This window comes from Clarias gariepinus, chromosome 2 (genome assembly GCF_024256425.1).
Source record: "Clarias gariepinus isolate MV-2021 ecotype Netherlands chromosome 2, CGAR_prim_01v2, whole genome shotgun sequence".
Classification (NCBI taxonomy): Eukaryota; Metazoa; Chordata; class Actinopteri; order Siluriformes; family Clariidae; genus Clarias; species Clarias gariepinus.
The window spans coordinates 41,128,662-41,149,134 of NC_071101.1; the positions used below are offsets into that span (position 1 = coordinate 41,128,662).

Here is a 20,473-nt window from a genome sequence, read left to right on the forward strand (position 1 = left end):
AGTGAAGCACTAGGGTGAGTGGATTAGTGCAGCACGGGAGTGTAGAGAGAAATAAAGCGTGTTTTTAAGAGTCAAAAGTCCCGCTTTGACTCGAACACTCTTCATAGAAATCCATATTATGTGCAGAACCTCCGTTATGAACGCACCATTTGTAATGCAATGTTTTTGCACTAATTCCTAATCCACTTCTGTTGTATAATAAATCAACTGAAGCCTCTTTTGTCCTTCGAGTCGTGTAAGATAAAGAGGAGCCTCAGAACGCTCGGGAGAAAACAAACCAAACCAAACCTGAATTTTTCCAGGGACATGTTCACATTTAGGGATTCGGCAGACGACCCTTATTTTTTATTTCATTATACATCTGAGCAGTTGAGGTTTAAGGGGTCTCGCTCAAGGGCCCAAGGGTGGTAACTTGGTGGTTGTGGGGTTTGAACCTGAACCGTAGTTCAATGCCTTAACCACTGATCTACCCCTGACCACTGCACGTGACTCCACATGTAGACAGGGATTTTTAAAAACGTTTACTAGTACTAGTTTACTGTACTTAAGTCCGCCATTGCACAAAATATCCACATAAGGAAAGCTAACGTCAAATCAAGGAGACTAGCAGACAGGCAACGACATCATCGGCACACGAGCTGACGACGTTACTACAAGTTTTGGAAAATGACCTGAAACATTTCGGGAGGACTGCAGATATCTCCTAAATGAATGCAGGTTCAACTTGAGACAATTCTGACCTAGAGTACTTCTTTAAAACACTTCAGACCGCAAACAAGTCCAGAACAATCCTCTATTGCCTCATGACTGCACTACTGTCCTGTCATTATGGTGGTTAAAATGTGATTAAGCGAAACCATTCGTTCTGAATCATTCGTACGACGCAAGACACATGAGACCTTGTTTTGCAAAGGGAAAATTACATATCTTTTTTTTTTTTTTGCATGTATGTTATGAAAAACCCAAGGATATCACCCGATACCATGAGATGTGCTCCAAAAAAAAAAAAAAAACACAAATCTCACCACAAAAATCTGTCCTCTGTGACAGAATGTCATATTCCTATCCAGCTAAGGATGGGTCTGATCATGACGAGAAGATGATCAGATAAAATGATGAGCAGAAAATGCAAATAAATGCAAATGCTTATGTGGAAAAAAAAATTAAAAATCATGTCCGACCACACCTAATCTGAGATCCCGGTGATAAAGAGATGTTTCAAAAAAAAAATTGCTGTGTAAGGCACGCTCTGCTGCATATCTGATCCTGATATATGGTATGTGGTTGATCCTTGGGGCGGGTGGGGGGGGGGAGCTTCGTGTTCAAAGTGATTCACGTTACTTACTAAATATAGAAAATACAAAAGGCAATTCAACCTTACGCACCGTGAAACAAAACCTTCATGACAAATATGTTCTGCTCATAATTCAGGAATGTTTTACAACCCTGGTTCATTTTTTTGTTTTGTTTTGTTTGTTTGTTTCTGGCCTGAACACACCTGACTCACCCTGTGATCAAGCCTACAGTGGGTTGAAGTGGGTGTGATGGTGTTGAAAAATGCTGCTTCAAGGAACCAACAAAAAGAGAAGCCTTAGTTGCTGTGAGATCATAATGTCTGAGGATATCTGCAGCTGCATGGGTCCTTTGTAGGTAAGATTAAACACCACGAGCACATTTGAACCTGACGAGGGGATTACGTGGCCTATGTGCAAAAGTGCAAAGCATAAACAGCGCGCAATCGCGGTGCAGGGAGCGATAAAGGGAAAACAATAAAGCTTCTGGGGTCATGACATTCTGCAAGGTGGGTTATTATTTAGGTAAGAATTTGCGTCAGGTTGTTTTTTTCCCCCCAAGCATGGAAATCAGCAAAATGTGCATGAAACAGTATCGCATGGCGTCACGGCAACGGAGAGTAAAACATAGATTCTCAGAAAACTCACAAAAGCCTGTCCTCGCGTGATTCTATAACGACCTGATCCATTTCTGAAGAAGCCTTTGTCATGCATATTTTAGTGCATTAACACACCCACATGCACTCAGGAAGGGCTGTCGACAAGGCTGAAAATCTCCTTAACTATATTCCTATAACACGCCGGACCTCAGCGGTTTTGACCTGCTTGTTTTTTTACACGTGGGTAATACAGCTGGGGGTAAAATAGGAATGTCTTCAGAACCGTACAAACTAGAGACCCATAAAAAAAATGGTTCCCCAGACGTCTTCAGGAGCAGCACCAGTCATTCATGGGGTAATTAGTAATACTGTGGCTTCTTTTTACCCCTCTTAAAGGAACCTTGCGTTTTAAAGACCTTGGAATACCCGAGGGCTATCCTGCATGCGCACTGTATCATCTCAGGTCTATAAATTATCTTTAACTTCCTCTCCTGCCAATCCATGGCAGATAATTTGTCATAATTAAATTCCATCCCTCAATCTAGGAACCTCTGTAGTCCAACTAGGGGCCGTGGAGCCCATTGGTGACCATTGCATTTACTGCCATTTTTACAACCATGGAAGGACCTCCGGTCAACATTCACATGCACATTCACCTTTAAACAATACGGGCAATTTGAGAACGCCAATCAGGCCTAATCTGCATGTTTTTGGAGTGTAGGAGGAGACCGGAGTACCCGGAGGACACCCACCAAGCACATTGAGAACATGCAAACCCCATGCAATTGAACCCGAACCCTGGAGGTGCAAGGCGACAGTGCCAACCACTGTTTACGATGGAATCAAGTTTCTTGGGACACTTATTTTTGCAAAATATGCAAGTGCCCGTATAAATGGCGTCATGACCGTCATCAGTTCAATCGTGGGCTGATAACAAGTTTGGTTTCAATTAAGTCGGAGAAAAAAACAAATTATGTATTCTTGCAAAGGAAATGTTACCCTAGATTATGTGCTTCTTTAACCTGCATGACTTTGGGAGGAAACCCACTATGCACGGGGAGAACATGCAAACTCCATGCACACAGACCCCGAGGTGCAAGGCAAGAGTGCTGCCCACTTTGCCACCGTGCTGCCCATAATTAAATCAATGCAATTAATTTTGTATGTTAAGTCATATTCTCTTTTGCTGGAACCAGTTCATTGCAAAGTGCCAAATAATGATCTGTATAAACAAATGGTGTCATGACCGTCATCAGTTTGAGGGCTTATAACCGGCTTGGTTACAACTAAGGAAAAAACAAATTGTGTATTCTTGATACTCTAGATAATGTACTGCTTAAACATGATGACATGATACCTGTGCAAATTTTTTTTTTTTTTAAAGAAATGTCACTGTCCACATTTCTTATCACTGGAGGCTGAAATCAACAGGTTACATTGTATCGTGTTGTATTTCAAAGGGAAACACTGACCTCAGTGCAGCACATAAAGCATGTGAGTATGGAGAGGGGAAGAAAATGTACGGATGGTGATAATGTAACTAGGACACGGTTCTGCACCGGGGTGCCATTTCGGTGTGCGCCGTATGCACCGAGACCCACCTGCGTTGTAGAACTGGTCGAGCACGGCCATCTCTCCGAAGTCGAGCTTGCCGAAGTGCACCACGTCCAGCGGGCAGCCCGTCGCGTCGCACGCATCCCTCAGGCACTGCAGGGCCGCGCTCTCCGCCGGGCCCGACTCCGAGTTCAGCACGTACGCGACGCTCGCGGCTCGGCTCTTGCACGCGCCCGCGCCCGCCGCTCCGCAGCCGCCGCCGCCTCCTCCAACACCTCCTCCTCCTCTCTCCAGCGTTGCTGCGCTCCCCGCGCTCGCGGGCGCGTTCCAGAAATCTCCGGCCGCGGGGACCGACAGCTCGGCGTCCGCGTGCGGGCACGAGTGCGCGCATTCCGGCACCTGGACGCACAGATCCACAGAGTTCATCATCCTGTGCGCTTCGACTTCTTAATTCTCCGTGCTTTAAACTCCAACATCCTCCATCACGCACAGGGTGCTAAACACATCACGCTTGATGATATATATATTTATATTTATAATTCTTATGTTATAAAATATTAAATACGCGCAGAGGCGCTCCCGATGTAGCGTAAGAAGAAGAAGGAGTCACGACCGAGACGCTGGCTCGAGCGAGCGCGCGGATCATTTCACGCGCACACACTTCTTTTTTATCTCTCCCTCCCGCGCGCGACGCGCTCGCGCAGTTTCCTAAAACTTCACGCGTGTTCCGTCTCTCTCTCTTTCTCTCTCTCTCTCTTTCTCTCTCAGTGAAACTCCTCCCGCGTTCCTCAGGGGTGGTTCATAAGAAAACACACACACACACGCACACACACATGCAGAGAGGGGAAGAAAATGTCTTCCCTTTTTGGAAATAAAAAAACAAAGAAAACAAACTAACTTTACAATATCAGTCAGTAACTCATCCGGCATTAAAAACAAGTTGTGAAATCATTTCCCGATGTCTGCGTTGGACCCTGCCCTGTTTCCACTGTTATCTCACACGCGCACAAACACTAGGGGGCGGAGTCCGGGGGAGGGCAGGACGGTGACATTACCATGTAGGGGGTGGGGCTTACTGCCAACGTACACCATGTTTATTACTACAGCAATTATTCCGCCTTTCTAGGAAACTGCTCAGATATTCAGATACACACACACACACACATGCACACTCTGCCAAAAATTGTGTATAGGTGCTGATTTGTATTTTTTTTATGTCATAAATATAAAACAGACAATGTGTGTGCTGAAGAAGCTACTTCTCAAGTTCATGCAACAGATCTGACTTCCCTAACAGATCTTGCTTCCCTAAAAAAGATATGATTTTATATGTGCCCCAAAAATTGTCATTTTTCAGTGTCTCACACCAAACTATAATAATTTAAAATGCCATTTTTTAAATATTTCCTGATATTAAGAATTTGTGTAAGCTTCTAGAAGCATATGACCTGTACAAATTGTTGCTTAAATAAAATAAATTCTGTGCAAAATTAAATATTCTTTCAATACACTTTTTTAGATTTATGTCTTTTCATGTGAAATCTAGTTTGGCCAAGTTTCATCTGAATGACTGTTAAGATCATTGAAAGATTTTAATTAAAAAAAAGTTACAGACACTACAGTCATAAAAGGGGATAAGGGTGTATTTAGCAAATGTGTTTTCTGTCATATGACAACAATATAAATGTGTATGCATATTTACCAGAAATGAAGCATGGATTGGAAGATAAGAAGCATTAAGTATTTTGAAAAGTGGTGTTAAATGATCCCATCTGAAAATTCACTTTTTTCCCCTAGACAAAAAAAGACACTTTTTAGCACTAATACCATGTTTTGGCCAACTGTATCTCATGAGATCCGAATGTCCTCGTGACATTTTCTCCCAAGTTCATTGTCTACATATATGTCCTTGTGCCATCCTCATATGAGGACTACTGGGTATAATTATTTTGCCAAACTACTTATTGGTTAATAAATATTTAGCTGAACCTGTTAATTATTGACTTACAACGTCACTGCAGTTTTGGCCAAATACTTTTGGCCATATAGTGTACGTACACTGGTGTTACATGCATTTTGCACAGTTATAATCGGGTAGCTACAAGCTTTTTATGACAAGGCTTAAGTTTACTTTCCTTCTCCCTGGACTAATTAGTTTACAGGCATTTTTATGTTTTTATGGTTTAATCAGTTGCACTGTTGCCTTGCACCTCCAGGGACAAGGGTTTGATTCCCGCCTCAGGTTTCTGTGTGTGGAGTTTGCATGTTCTCTCCATGCTTGGGGGGTTTCCTCTATGTACTCCAGTTCTTTCCCACAGTCCAAAGACATCCAAATTAGGTTAATTAGCATTCCCAAATTGCCCATTGTGTATCCATACACCCTGTGATGGATTAGCACCCCATCCAGGGTGTACCCCACCTTGCGCTCTATGTCTCCTGAAATAGGCTCCATGCTCCTGTGACTCTGAATACAGGATAAAGTGTTATAGAAGATGAAGGAATGATTATAGGCTCATCTTAAAGGCTGGATTCATTTTATTTTATTTAATGGTTTCCTACTTTTCCCACAATGCCATCAGACTGCTGGCTGATAACAGTGCCAATGGCGCTTATCTCTCGGTTCACTCCTACCAAACAAGGGCAGTGCTTTAATCCCTAAGTGTGTCCAGCTCTCTCACCTCCTTATCTGGACATGCTCAGCTCCCAAAGCTTCAAGCTTCACTCTAATATCGCCATCAATGACACTTTCCTCACCATCTTAAAATTACCGCCAGAATCACTAATCACAGCACAGATATTTTAATATATTTATAGTAAGACTGATGTCCTATTTGGATGAAAGGATTTGAATGAGTCAGTGGAATGGAGCAAATAACAAATCACTGGGGTTTGTGTTAGTGTTTACGTAGAGTTTTGTATTTTCTCCTCAAGCCAATGTAGGTTTCTTTAGGGTTTTCTGGTGTCCTTCCACCTCCTAGGAAAAAAGCTGGTAGGCGGTTGGGCTACATTAAGTTGCCCCTGGTTGTGACATAAATGTCCACTTAATGGACTGGTGTCCCATTCAGGAGGTGTCCCTGCCTCACACAGTGTTCCCATATAGGTTCTGAGTCAATTGCCACCCTGACCGGGATAAAGTGTTAACTGAAGCTGACTGAAAGAACTGTAGAGGAGCCTCGCCATACAAGTGACCTTGTGAATTTTCACCTAAAGAATTGAAATTTTGCATGAAATTTGTATCGGCATATGAAGCATTTTCTGTATACGAACAAATGAACTGAACTGAATCAGACCAACCGCTGGCTAAGTTGCGCGTACGCATGTTTGCGTCAATGGAAAGACAATAAAAAAAAATTTTCGGTCAGCCAAAGCTGTTTTGAAAGAGTCAACCCATGATACCAACATCGCCTTCAGCAGGAGGGCGTGTAAAAGCTACATGATTTTTTTACGCATTTTTTTTTACATGACTGGAACGGATTATCTGATTTTCCATTATTTCTTACCGGAATTCGCGATACGATTTACAATTGCCGAGGTTCTGCTGCATACGTTTTTTATTTGTTATTTTGAATGATCATTTGGGGACAGTGCTGGTGGTTGAGGCTGTGGGTAGCTGATTGGTGTTAGGGGTTTTGTCCGGCCAGTGCAAGTTTACCACTTATGCACTGTGTGCCCCCTCAATCAAAGTCCTTAACCTAGTGCATATACAAGGATGATGATGCATATCCCCAAGGATGATCCGTGAAAACGGTGTGAAGTGGACAGTGAAAGGGTGGATCGAGATCAGAATGCCTGGAAAGCTAAAAAGATCATTTCAATTACTCTGATGACCTCTAGGGGTGGATGCTAGCTAATGCGTGAAGGAAGAAAAATGAAAGAGCTAGACATCTTCCTATTTAGCCCAGACAGTACAGTGTAAAACAAAGAGCAGTTAGTGCAGATGTTCTCATGTCATGCACTCTAGTATGCATTTCTGACCCATTTGGGATTCAGGAGCTGGGGGAAGATTTGAAAGGAATATGTGATTATAAATAACTCCTGTAAAACATTAGGTTAAATTAGGTTCATTTTAGTTCAAGACTGAAACACACATTTTGAGCAGTAATGTGATATCAGTGCTCCTAGGATCTGAACCCTATTGAGCTGTTGTGGGAGCAGCTTGACCGTATGGTACGGAGGAAGACTCCATCAAGCCAATTCATCATGTGGGAGATGCTCCAGGAAGCTTGAGGTGAAATCTCATTAGATTATCTAGAAAAAGCTAGAATGACTATGCTTTGCCAGGCTGTAATTGCTGTAAAAAAAAATATATTTTTTTTGATGAAGGCAAAGTTTGAAAAACATATCCATAATTTCCATCAAAGTCATTATTTCTAACTCTGACAATGCCATCATGTCTTTTGCTATATTTTCTATTAAGACTAGTTTCTCTAGAAAACAATACAATTTCTAAGTGATCCCAAAAGTCATCCCAAACTTTTGAGTGGTAGTGTGTATACTGCTCTGGAAAAAAAAGAGACCACTGCAAAATAATCAGCTTCTTATGTGTGTTTTTTTTTCTTACAGGTGCAGGTATTGGTGATATGAACAGTTTTGTTTAATTTTTGAGAACTGCTGACAATATTTCTCCCATAATTCAGGATATAGTTGTTTAGAGTGTATATTTAAAATAAAAAGACATCACAACACATCAAAAGAACCCAAGATCTGTATTTTTAGATATGCAGTGAAATGCTTATACGACCGCCCTTAAAATATTTAAACCGAATAATAAGAAATAAATAGTTGAAACATAAGAAAATAGAACAAATTATAAACATTTTCAAAAAATATATAACAAATATAAAAACGTATCTGTACAAAAAGACAAAATAGCAAATTTAAAGGGAAATAAATGGAAATCTCCAGAAAGTGTGCATGTATGTGCAAATGTGCAATGTCCATGAGTGTCCGGTCTACAGCGTACCCGGGTATGTGCATCTGTGCAAGAGAGAACAGATGCATTCCAGAAGTTTTCTGGCGTAAACTGCAGTGGTCTCTTATTTTTTCCAGAGCTGTATATATATATATGATTTGAGAGTCCATGTGGCGATACATGACTTGCCACACAGAAAAATCACAAAATAATCGATAAACAGGTAAATAGGTAAACAGGCTTTTTGATGTGGGAAATAATTTTTTTGTATGAAATGTACACTGAAATGTATTCAGTTTTATTTGAGATTCCATCCCCATTCTAAAAAGACTTTTTTTTAATAATAAGTATAGTAATAAAATATAATTAGGAATTGATTTGCACCCCTGACTCTGGTTATAACTGCATTGTGACCTAAACGGACAAAGGCCCGTGTGATTCGTTCTGGTGAGAGTCGACTCATCGGGAAGGAACCGACTCGTGAATCTCTCATCCGCAGCATCTCTGTCGAGGACAAAAGCGGCGCACCTGCGGAGATCCTGGAGACGGAAACGCAGATGTGTTTATATCGAGATGATGCTGATCTGTGACTCGATCAGGGATAAGAAGGTCGTGGTTTTGTCGCTGGGATAGTAAAGAAAACGAAAACACACCAAAACATAGAATTGGGATTGATTCGGTCGTTGGTTGGTTGGTTTGTTTGTTGGTTTGTTTGTTTGTTGCCGAGATGTTGTTGCTGCTCGGCTCGCTGCTGCTCGGCGCGAGCTTGGCGCGCGGCTCTCAGATCTCGGACCTGAAGTCGAAGCTGTCCGGTGTGGAGGAGCTGCTCGAGGAGTTCCGCAAGCAGCTGCAGCAGGACGACGCGTACCAGAGCGCAGACGACGCCGGCGACGCGTGCCTGAGCGACTTCGACGCGGCCGAGGAGCGCATCATCCGCGCCATGGCCTCGATCGAGCGCGGCGCCGCCTTCCTGTCCGCCCCGGGCCGCGTGTACGGCCGCAGGGACTGCGCGCGCGCCTGCTGCGCCGAGCCGCGCTGCACCACCGCCATCGTGCAGGAGCGGCAGACGCAGACGCAGACAGAGATAAGAGAACAACAGCAGCAGCAGCAGACGCAGACGCAGGAGGCGGAGAGCGGCGACGCGGGGGGTCTGCGCTGCTACCTGTTCAACTGCACGTACGGCGGCGCGAGCGTCTGCGTGTTCGCGTTCCAGCGCGGCTTCAGCACCTTCAGCCGCGTCGCGCGCAACGTCAGCGCGTCGCGCGAGCGTCACCGCAGGCCTCTCCAGGCGGAGGAGGAGGAGGAGCAGGAGGATGAAGACGGGGACTCGTCCATGCGAGGTACGAGGGCTGAGTGGAGTGGAGGGTTGAGATCCAGATGCTTTTCAAGGTCATGGTACATGGTTCTCTAGTAAACACATCTCACACACACACACACACACACATACATACATCAGTCTCAGTTTTATCTGAATCAGGGAACCCAGTAAAACATGCTGGGACTCACTGGGTTTAGTGCTGTTAACCAAACATCACATTATTCTGCTTGAACCAGATGTTTGATCCTGCCAGAAAAGTGAAAAGGAAAACCTTTGGTTGGTGTCAGAGAAGAGAATACAGAGGATAGGGTTAGATAGAGGGAGATGATTCGCTGTACCGACCTCTGAAAGGGAACAGCCGAAAGACAAAGTAGAAGTGAAAAGGAAAACCTTTGGTTCATAGCATACACTATATAATGATCAAAGGTATTGGGCCAAATCTGTAATGACATCATATCCAAATACATATACTTATATACAATATGGAGCTGGTCCCCCTTTTGTTTACAAATCGCCCGTAGTGTGTGTAAATGTTGGCTGTAGGTCCTACAATGGTTGTACGAGATGGGAATAAATACAAAGCTATAGCAGCTTCCACTCTTTACTCTTGGAAGGCTGTCTACAAGATTTCTGTGGGAATTCATGCCCATTCATTCTGTAAAGCATTAATGACGAGTAGGTCTGGCTCGCAATCTCTGTTCCAGAGAGATTGCGAGCCGGAGAGGGAGCCACTGGGGTTGAGGTCACAGGGCTCTGTGTGGGCCAGTTAAGTTCTTCTCATCAAACCATGACTTTATAGACTTCCATGACTTTATAGTCCGCGTAACCTCAAAGTGCACTGGGATACAGCCATGTTGCAATAGAAAAGGGTTTTCTCCAAAGTGTTGCCACAAACTTGGAAGCAAAGCATTGCCCAAGATGTCTTGGTACAGTATGCTGAAGAATTAAGATCGCCCTTCAATGGGGATAAGGGGCCTGATCGATTGAAACACCTCAATTCAATAATAAACAGAATATTAACCAATTTCTTTTGTCCATATAGTGTATCTGTGATCTTAGAAGTTTGAGTTAGAAAGTACATCTTAGGTGGATCTGCAGGATTTTGTAATTAATATCCTGGGTCAGTTGTTGCCAGGCAGTGGAGATGAGGTCACTATTTTCCTTTGTCTGCAGATTATTCACTTCTTCCAACTCTTTTTTTTTTTACCTTTCAGCATTCGATGGACTCCGCAACATTCCGTCAACTGATTAGATTTCTCTAGGAGCAAACTTAGTGAACTCAGAGATCTATACAAAATATATAGCCAAAAGTTAAAAGGGGAAACCTGATCGTCACACTCTTGTGTGCTTGTATAAAAACCTCACTCCAGATTTTACAGAGATTATGCAGTATAACTGGTCACAATAATGCAGGTCATGTTTTATTAGTAATGCACTGACGTTTTACATTTTAGTCTTTTAGGAAAAAGGTTAATTTATTTCATTATGTAAACAAAAGTAGACTAAAAGTGCATTTTTTTATTTACGTATTTTTTTAATCGGCAGAAGATGTATGAGTCCACCATTAACTTTTTTCGGCTTATTACATCTTCAATCTATAACGGCTAATTACAGGTCAAGTCTAAATGAGAAAACATTAACACAATAGGACCAGAGTAGATGTTTTGTGTGTCTAAAGCATCACCGGCACTAAACCCCCACCCCCTCTTCAGCTGACATGGCGAGCAGGTGTACATTTCCCCTTCAGCACAAAGCAGGTCTAGATGGTGCCCTACTGCACTTCTGAAACAGCTGATGGTGTGTTTGGTCAGGAAACCTTGTTAATCATTTACAGCTTAGAGCTTTGTTTTTTTCCTAATGCCCTTGAGTGATATAATCAGGAGTGCGGAGTGATTTTATTAGGCTTGCTATTGAATTACCTGATTTCTTTATGATTTCTATATTTTTAAAAAAGTGAATGATCATATACGTTATTGCTTAACTTAAACTGATATGAGCTTGATAGTCATGCACAGATATGTCATATGCTGTATCTCTGTAACAGCAACATTAGGTATTTATTCCACATCGTCAAAGCCACTGATATAACAACATTAATCGACAGCTTTTGACCAAACCGATTTGAGAATGCATCAGTGCTTTGGTATAATAAAGCAATCATCTCCAATTAACAAAATATGTTCATATGTATTAAATGATGCTAAACTAAATACCTCAGTGAGAACCGTAACATTGGATGAGCAGGGTAATTAGATTGTAACGACATTGCGATGACGCTGACGTTGTTTTTGCAAGTTGGAATGACTTTGATAAAATGAGGTTAAGATAAATGACCCAAACACAACCTCAAAGCAACAACCATTATTTAGATCATCATCATCGTCTATACCGATTTATCCTGAATTTAGGGTTGCACGGGGGCCTGGAGCCTATCCCAGGAGACTTAGGGCACGAGGCGGGATACACTCTGGACAGGGTGCCAATCCATCGCAGGGCGCACACACACACACACACACACACACACACAATCACACACTATGGGCAATTTGGGAATGCCAATTACCCTAATCTGCAAACTCCATGCACTCAGAGGTGGGAATCGACTCTGGCCAGCAATCAAACCCAGACTCTGATTAACATCCATTCACACCATTTCCACAACACAACATCCATGGTTCCTTAAGTTTCTAACAAGGTTTAATAGGCCATAGATTTGATGTAGTATTTGCATCGTGTTTGAGGTGTTTGTTCAACGTTATCCCACCTGCATGTAGTCGTTCCAACCTCATTTCATCATAACAGCCAATGTTTTCCCCACCTCTGTAATGTCGCCAAATTAACGCTGCCAAATTAACGGCAATTTGACGACCAAAAATTCCTGCTGGGACTGGACATCCATCATTCATGCATATTTGGAGCCAAAAAAAAACCACCACAGACATGGGTAGACATGTGCATTCACATACTACGGGCAATTTGGGATTGCTAATTAGCCCAATCTTTATGTCTTCGGACTGTGGGAGTAAACCGGAGCAATCGGAGGAAACCCACCAAGCATGAGGAGAATATGCACACATACACATAGGTGGGAATCGAACCCTCGACTCTGGAGGTGCAAGGCCACAGTGCTAACCACCACAGCACCTTGCTGCTGCAAGGAATTAATACAGGGATTTAATATGTGGCTTATTGAGTTTGTTTTTTAAAGTTACACAATCATTAATTACTATCCTTATTTGAAGGTTTTTATTTATGGACTAATGATGTAAATAATATTAGGGAAATTGGTAACTATCAATATACAGTAGAGTACCATTGTATTTGTATATACTGGGTAACCAATTACACTGGGGTAGAAACCAATAAACTGGTCTATGTTTTTTTTTCCCAGAGCTGGACGAACCCCCGCGGAGTGACGCTGGAATGGACGTTGTGATCCAGTTGCCTACGGACTGGGCCATACTGGATGGCAGGGACAGCATGGATGACCACGGAGTCGTACGTTACGAATGGGCTCTCGTTAAAGGGGATGCGTCAATCAGCATGAAGGTAAGGATACTCAACAGTATGTGAACTCTTGCTTAAACTAATCACTAGACGCAACAGACCCTTTTATCCCTCCAAGAGCTTTGGTGTCATTCTGGACAACACCTTGTCTTTCACTGCTCACCCAAATGATGTCTTTAGAATTGATTTCACTCAATTAACAACTCCGCAGCACAGATTATTTTGTTGTTGTTCAGTCCTTCAGTCATGACCAACTCGAGTCCCCTCAAGCCCATTTAGTTACTTCCATGATGCCATATTTCTCAATCATTTGTCGTCCACAATTCCCAACATCAAAGTGTTTGCCAGGGAGTTGCACTGTCTACACATCCCACCTCGCCTATCTAATCTCGCTTCCCGTCTAACTCAGAGACCTTCTCCTAACTTGCCCTACCACATCCTATGGTCCTCCTCATAAGATGTACTTTCTCTACCCTATTTCTCCATCAGCGCCATGGGAACCCAGTCCTGCTCCTACGCTGCTCCAAAGCATATTTGTAACATCTGGATAACTCAGATTATAGTGGTAACTTGAATAACCACTCTTTACAAACACAATCAGAAAAGCCTTTAGAAATCAGAACATACTGTACCAAAGCTTGGTCTACAATTTTTAATAAGAATGTTGTCAGGGTAACTGGAAGAATCAGTGCGAGAAAGAAACCCCGCTGATTTATTGTTTGTTAGAATCTAGGTATTAACAGGCATGCACTTGGAGTCAGAAGTGATATTGCCTCCTTGATTATTCTTGAAGTTTTACATAATGGACAGCAGCGATGAATGTTTGACCACGCCCACCTAGTGCTACTGTATGGCTAAGGTTTGGCCATTTTTTAAGAATTTCCAGGGCTATATATGGGGTGGTAACAAAAGGTTCCGAAATGAGCTCTGTTTACAATCTCTGTTTTTTTAACATGTCCTGCCACAGCGGAGCATACACCCACGCTTTATCACCAGTAATGATCCTTGACATGAAGGACAGATTATCCATGGCACGCTGATGGAGTTCTTGGCAGAATTCCTACTGCTCCAGGGTCAGCAGCCTGGGGATGAACTTGGCAGCATGATAGCCCATGTTCAAATCACACATGAGGATGGCCTGGACTGTTCTGTATGACACTCCAACAATGGCAGCAGTGTTGTGAATTGTTCTCCGATGATCATCATGCACAAGTTGCAAAATGGTTTTAACATTTTCGGGGGTTGAGCTTGTTGAAGGTCTTCCTGATCCGCTCTTGAAGCATGAAACACCTCGAACGACTCATTGCAGCATTACCAACTTGCAGAATCATGTCAAATGTCTCCATGGCAGATTTGCCAAGTTTCCATGTTCGCTCTTTGTTCTAACTTGCTGTCCATGATGAGATAGCAGGCAGTTGCATGCAAACAGGACGATGTCTTTTGGCACGCTGACTTATGAAGCTTGGTTCTCCCTGTGACTGTGCGTGCAGCCTTGTGCTGCCATCTGTTGGCATGTTACAAAACTAGTATTGAAACTTTTTGATATCACCTAGTAAGGAATGAACGGTTTCTTCTGTTACTCACACAGGTTACCCACCCGGGTCTGCTGAAGCTGAGCGGGCTCAGAGAGGGCGTCTACACTTTCCAGATGACGGTCACGGACACCGTTGGGCAGAGGAGTTCGGATAACGTCTCCGTCACCGTGCTGGCACCTGAACACCACGCAGAAGGTTCAAAAGCCCCAACTCAGTCGCCTCTATTTCGCCTTCGCCCCATAACTTTATCTCTCCCTCTCTATGTAGCACTTTGTTAAAATTGTCGTTCTGTTCTGTGTTTTTTTGTTTTCCGCGCAGTATGTACTCATCATTGCTCGCCGTACCAGTTCATGTGTGATGACGGATGCTGTATCGACATTAGCTATGCCTGTGATGGCAAACAGCACTGCCCTGACCGCTCAGACGAAGACTTCTGCCGCAACTGTGAGTGTATCTCCTTGAACTCTGGCATATAATTTCATTATTATCAACCTTAAAGCATGATCTCTACTGCTTATGAATTATTTGGTAACCTTGTGTAAGGAGTCTCCAATGTCAGTGCTATAACATCATTTCCACAGTGTACAGTATAATGTAACAAAAGGCAAAGGAAGCTGAGCGCTTTATTCTCTTGTGTGTGTACTTATTGATATTCAGTCGACGGAGGCCGTAAGACGGTAACTCACACAGCTGGCGCTTCGTCTCAGAACGGGGGAGCCAGAGAAGCAGAGGGTCGAGCCATGATTCCTTCAGGATCACGTAATATTGAACCCCCAGCAGAGCTCAAGCAACAGAAACGGCCAACGGTTGACCAAGGTACTGCGATAATGATACTAGTCCTTATAACGAGTCAAGGTCATGATGTAAGGTTTCGACTAAAACACAGCTTATTCTATGGAGAAGCGTAAGGGATTTCAGGAAGGAATTCCCATCTCTTTGTTCTCTTGCTTTTTGGAAACAAAGCAACGCTTTGTGTCTTGTTACCTGATCCCCTGTGAATCTCAGGGCTGCTACTCGAACCAAAGGCCATCGACAGGCTTGTTACTAACAGCTCTCACTCTGCTGCTGCTCATTTTCTCTCTCTCTCCTCTTTTGACACACACACGTGCATCATTAAGAATGAATGATTATTAATGTTAATAATAATTGAGTAATAGTGTCATATGATACACTGGTATCATCAAAGGTATAAAATATGTCCTCGCTTATGGAAGAACTTTTTGGAATTCTTTAGCTAGTTAAGAACAAGACAATGTTGAGAACTACAACTGAATCCTACTGTAGAGAACTATCGAAAGAAGTCAATTTCTGTATTTGTAATATTTTAATTGTAAGTATTTTAGCTAAACTGCGAATTTTAGGGGGACACAGTGGCTTAGTGGTTAGCACTGTGGCCTTGCACCACTAGGGTCTAGGTTCGAATCCCCCCTTGGGGTCGGTGTGCATGGAGTTTGCATGTTCTTCCTGTGCTTGGCGGGTTTCCTCCGAGTACCCTGGTTTCCTTCCACAGGCAGAGTGGCGTTCCAAAATGGGATTAAATACAGTCATCACCATTGGCCTCCACATGCCCTGGTTGGACTACAGGGGTTCCTAGATGAATAAATGATGGATATATTGCGAATTCTGTGGAGATTAGATGTAGGATATTTTATCTCCTCTTTTTCTCTTTCTCTCTCTCTCTCCAGATCCCTGCATGATGCCCCCTGTGGTTGGTCCGTGTAAAGGCGTTTTCCCACGCTGGTACTACGACCCCACAGCCGGAGAGTGTAAACACTTTCTGTACAGCGGCTGCAAAGGAAACCACAACAACTTCCTGCAGCAGGCCGACTGCGCAAACGAATGCATCCAGAAACCCGGTGAGTAAATCCTGGCAGTGCTCTCGTCCTCTCGGGGAGTTTTTCCCTTGCCTGTGGTTCGCTCATTAGGGATAAATAAATTGTATATCTTTTACTTATTACGGCAAGTTTTTATTCTCTGACATATATACAGGTTATGTATAAGAATTTTTATTTATTTTTTTTTAATATTTAGTCCTGTCCAATTCTTTTTTCCCCGATTTTTCTCCCCAAATTTAGCCGTGTCCAATTCCTCCTCGTCACTAGGGGGCTCCCACATTAAGGCTACTACCACCACTCAGTCGGGAGGACGAAAGCTATCCCGTGTTTCCTCCGAACCACGTGATGCGAGCCGACCGCATCTTTTCGAACTGCTCGCTCACGCACCGTTAGGGGCGGAGTAACACACTCGGAGGAAAGCGCTAGTCGCTCCTTCCGTGTGCGCGAGCTCACAGACGCCCCTGATTGGCTGTAGAGCCGTGACTAATGTGCGAGCGCAATTACCTCTCATCCCTCCCCCTGAGAGAGCTTGGCCAATCAGCTCTCTCTGTGCCTCCGGCTGTGAGAGGAAAACAGCATCACCCGGGGTTCGAACCAGCGATCTCCGGATGATAGGGCGAGCGCTTTACCACTGCGCCACTCGGAGGCATAAGAATTTTTTTTAGCAAATCTCGATATGTAGCTGCGTGATTTTCAAGCAAAAGCCGTTACATTGACAAACCAATCGCATCACTTCTTTCTGTCACATGATCAGTGACGTGGTTTAAATGTGTTCAGAGGGTCTTTGGAGAATCTTTAAACCAAGAAAATGACATTTCCACTCTTTTCCTGCCAGTGCAGACACTTAATAATAAATTAATAAATCAGTTAATATTAATATATATAATCTTAATATAATCAATTAATAAATGACAGGTGTGCATCGATACGAGGAGTTTAGCATTTTGAAAAAAAAATCACACAAAATGAATTAATATAACTCCAAAAATTTGAACAAATATTTTTAAGATTTGTGCTTTCTCACACCCTAGTGTCTCAAAGAAAACATGCACCAAATATTGGCTTAAAGTGAAAAAACGCCAACGATGGATTTATCTCATTTCGCTATCAAACTCGTCCTGGAAATTCGCTCTGTCCGTTGTTAAAAGGGCAAATTAAATCAAAATTCAACTGAATCCGACTGTAAGTATCACGGGTTATAAAAGTGAATGATGAACCTGGACATGTGTTTCAGCTCCAGGTGATCACCGGGCCACTGCAGCGCCTCCCCCGACCACACACACCAACACGGGTACTGTACTTCTTCACAGCTCTGTCGGCTACTTGTGAGACAGTAAATGTGATAATGTTTATTGTTAAGTTTTAATAGCGCGTCTATCCATTAATGCAAAATAAATGTAGCCTGGCAGAAATCTTTTACATATGGATGATTGCATGCTCATGTATTGTCATAGCTGCTGTAATGGTAAATCAGGTAAAGCCTTCTGACCAATCAGAATGGAGAATTCAACAGCGATGTGGTATAAATGTCACTAAATGTGTGTGTGTGTGTGTGTGTGTGTGTGTGTGTGTGTGTGTAGCTCCCAGGTCATCCAGCACCGAAGCCAAGTCCAAGAATTCTGCACCATCACCGCAGAATGCTCAGCCAGTAACTAAAGCTCATACAGAACTAAGCACAGGACACACACCGCCAGAGTCAGGTTAGTGTGTGTGTGTGTGTGTATCCTGAGACTAAAATTCACTCACCATCTACAGTATATCATCCTATATAAAGGGTCGCGAGCCTTAACAAGGGGACTTATGGCTTAGGATGAGGTGGGGTACACCCCCTCGGGCGGGGGGGATTACACACACACACACACACACACACTCATTTAGACACTACAGTCGATTGTGAATGACAATTAGTCTATTCTGCATGTCTTTGGACTGTGGGAAGAAACCGGAGTACCCAGAGGAAACCCACCAAGCATGAGGAGAACATGCAAACAAACCCTGAGGCGGGAATTGAACCTAGACCCTAGTGGTGCAAGGCCACTTTGGCACCCTACAAAAACAGGATTTAATTATTACAAATAGAGAATTTGACCTAATTGTACTTAATTGAAGTATGATTAAATAAGCGAGGAAACGTTTTATACCTTAGATAGTGTTAATGTAGCATACAGACACTATTACGCAATTACCATTAATATTACTGAGAATTCATTCTTACTGATGCCTGTGTGTGTGTGTGTGTAGGTACGATCCTGGCTCTGGTGCTCGGGGTGATTATTAGCTCTCTGCTCTTGCTGATGGTGGGCTGCAGGCTCCGCGTGCGACGTCACAGGAGGAAGAAAGCTCTGCCGCTCACCACCGAGGAATCCGATTACCTCATCAACGGCATGTACCTGTAGTGTAACATGCACATCTATATATATCACACACACACACACGTACATACACATACACAAGGACCAGAGTGTTCTTTTGTGCTTATGTGAATGGGAGATCTATGGATTTAATTAGATATATAATGTAGAATATCAGCTGCTCCGTCGAGTCTAAATGCATCATCCAAACCTTCCGATATACGAAGCCGTTCTGCGTGTTTTGATATTCGGTGTCTCGATGAAATGTGTGTCAAAAGAGTCACAGTAGGAATGTCTGAAAAAAGGAGAAAAATCCACAAAGGATTTCACCTTGTGCAATGTGCTTTTTTTCCCCTCCAGCTGTTTAGTTTGAATGAACCTGCACTTGCTGTAGAACCTGATGTGGTTTTCTGCTGTTGTAAGCCAGTTTTTTGTGCTCCGAGATGCTTTTCTGCTCACCACGGTTGTTAAGAGTGGCTATTTAAGGTTACCATAGCTTTCATGTCAGCTCAAACCAGTTTGGCCTTTCTCATTCCTAATAAGGTGTTTCCACCAGAAGTGGAAGTTCTGCTGCTCAATGGATGTTTTTTTGTTTTTCGCATCATCCCATGTACTGTACTTTAAAGATATACAAAAAAAAGAAGAAATGTCCAACTTTAAATAATGATCTTTCAAATAAAGAAGTTAAAAATTCTTGACCGAAATGGAAATTCAGGATGAAGATAAATGGAATAACATCAAACGTTAAAAAAAAAAAAAAAAAATCCCTATTATTATCATTATTGTTTGCCAAAAATACTGAAAGTGGCCATTTGTGTTGAAGTTTAGATTCATCCCTAAAAATAAAGTATTTTTTCCACATAGAGGATTTTACCACCACAAGATTATATTCTTTATAAAGTTATTTATTGATATTATTTCATTATTATGCGCTAAATCATCTTTTCCTTGTGTAATTTTTTCCCCTTTGTTTTTTTTTTATTATGTTTTACTGCAATTATTTTATAATCTTGCCTTTCTGTAAACATTCATATATCTACAGTCGGGAGACAATACAGTAGGTATTCTGAAACTTTTTTTGTTTTGTTACAAGGGGCGTTCAAGTCAAACCAGGACTTGACAAGTGATGAAATTCCTAGTAAATAAAGAAGCAAACACAATTAACATTGACAGAAGACTTTAAGGACAGTACGGTGATATTTTATTCGTCTTAGCCAATAGCGCAAACGTTTTTAAAGGAGGCCGTGCGTCAATGAGTGATCGTAGCCCACTGCATTCGTTCCTGTGAACATTCAGCAATTAGAAAGGCTGATCATTAAAAATTGATGAATAACTTTTGTGGAAGCAACACATCTGTGTGTGGGAACTGTGTGATTGTTCATCAACACCACGTACACACTATGGCACCTTAATGTACTTATGGGAGTCTGTTCTACAGCCACTGTACAGTCCAAGCCATTCTCATGTGTTTAGACCATTAAAGGAGTTCCTGGGAGGCCAGTGTTTTAGAGAAAACTTGTTACGCTGGGTGTAACGTTAATAGTATAGTCTATTATATAGAGAAATAAAG

At 42.6% G+C, this 20,473-nt stretch overlaps 2 protein-coding genes across 2 annotated transcripts in view; one reads left to right on the top strand and one right to left on the bottom strand.

Annotated features, from left to right (window-relative positions):
* Positions 1-4,441, bottom strand: part of map3k5 (mitogen-activated protein kinase kinase kinase 5) — a 65,172-nt gene extending 60,731 nt beyond the window's left edge. Inside the window, exon 1 of the mRNA XM_053477878.1 lies at positions 3,493-4,441. Within this exon, the coding sequence (XP_053333853.1) occupies positions 3,493-3,874 (382 nt within the window). The 5' untranslated portion in view covers positions 3,875-4,441. The remainder of the gene's footprint in view (positions 1-3,492) is intronic.
* A 4,558-nt stretch (positions 4,442-8,999) lies between these two features.
* lrp11 (low density lipoprotein receptor-related protein 11) lies at positions 9,000-20,407 on the top strand. The gene is made up of 9 exons (XM_053486051.1): positions 9,000-9,697; positions 13,067-13,224; positions 14,771-14,912; positions 15,036-15,161; positions 15,375-15,533; positions 16,403-16,573; positions 17,787-17,843; positions 18,133-18,252; positions 18,794-20,407. The coding sequence occupies exons 1-9, from the start codon at positions 9,085-9,087 to the stop codon at positions 18,946-18,948; spliced, it is 1,701 nt and encodes a 566-aa protein (XP_053342026.1). The 5' UTR covers positions 9,000-9,084; the 3' UTR covers positions 18,949-20,407.
* Positions 20,408-20,473: the final 66 nt, after the last annotated feature.

Excerpts from the sequence above, each read along its gene's own strand:
- lrp11 (XM_053486051.1), top strand. The coding sequence starts at position 9,085 with ATGTTGTTGCTGCTCGGCTCGCTGCTGCTCGGCGCGAGCTTGGCGCGC. Across the intron at positions 15,162-15,374 it reads CGAAGACTTCTGCCGCAACT|TCGACGGAGGCCGTAAGACG; the intron begins GTGAGTGTATCT and ends ATTGATATTCAG. Across the intron at positions 16,574-17,786 it reads CGAATGCATCCAGAAACCCG|CTCCAGGTGATCACCGGGCC; the intron begins GTGAGTAAATCC and ends CATGTGTTTCAG.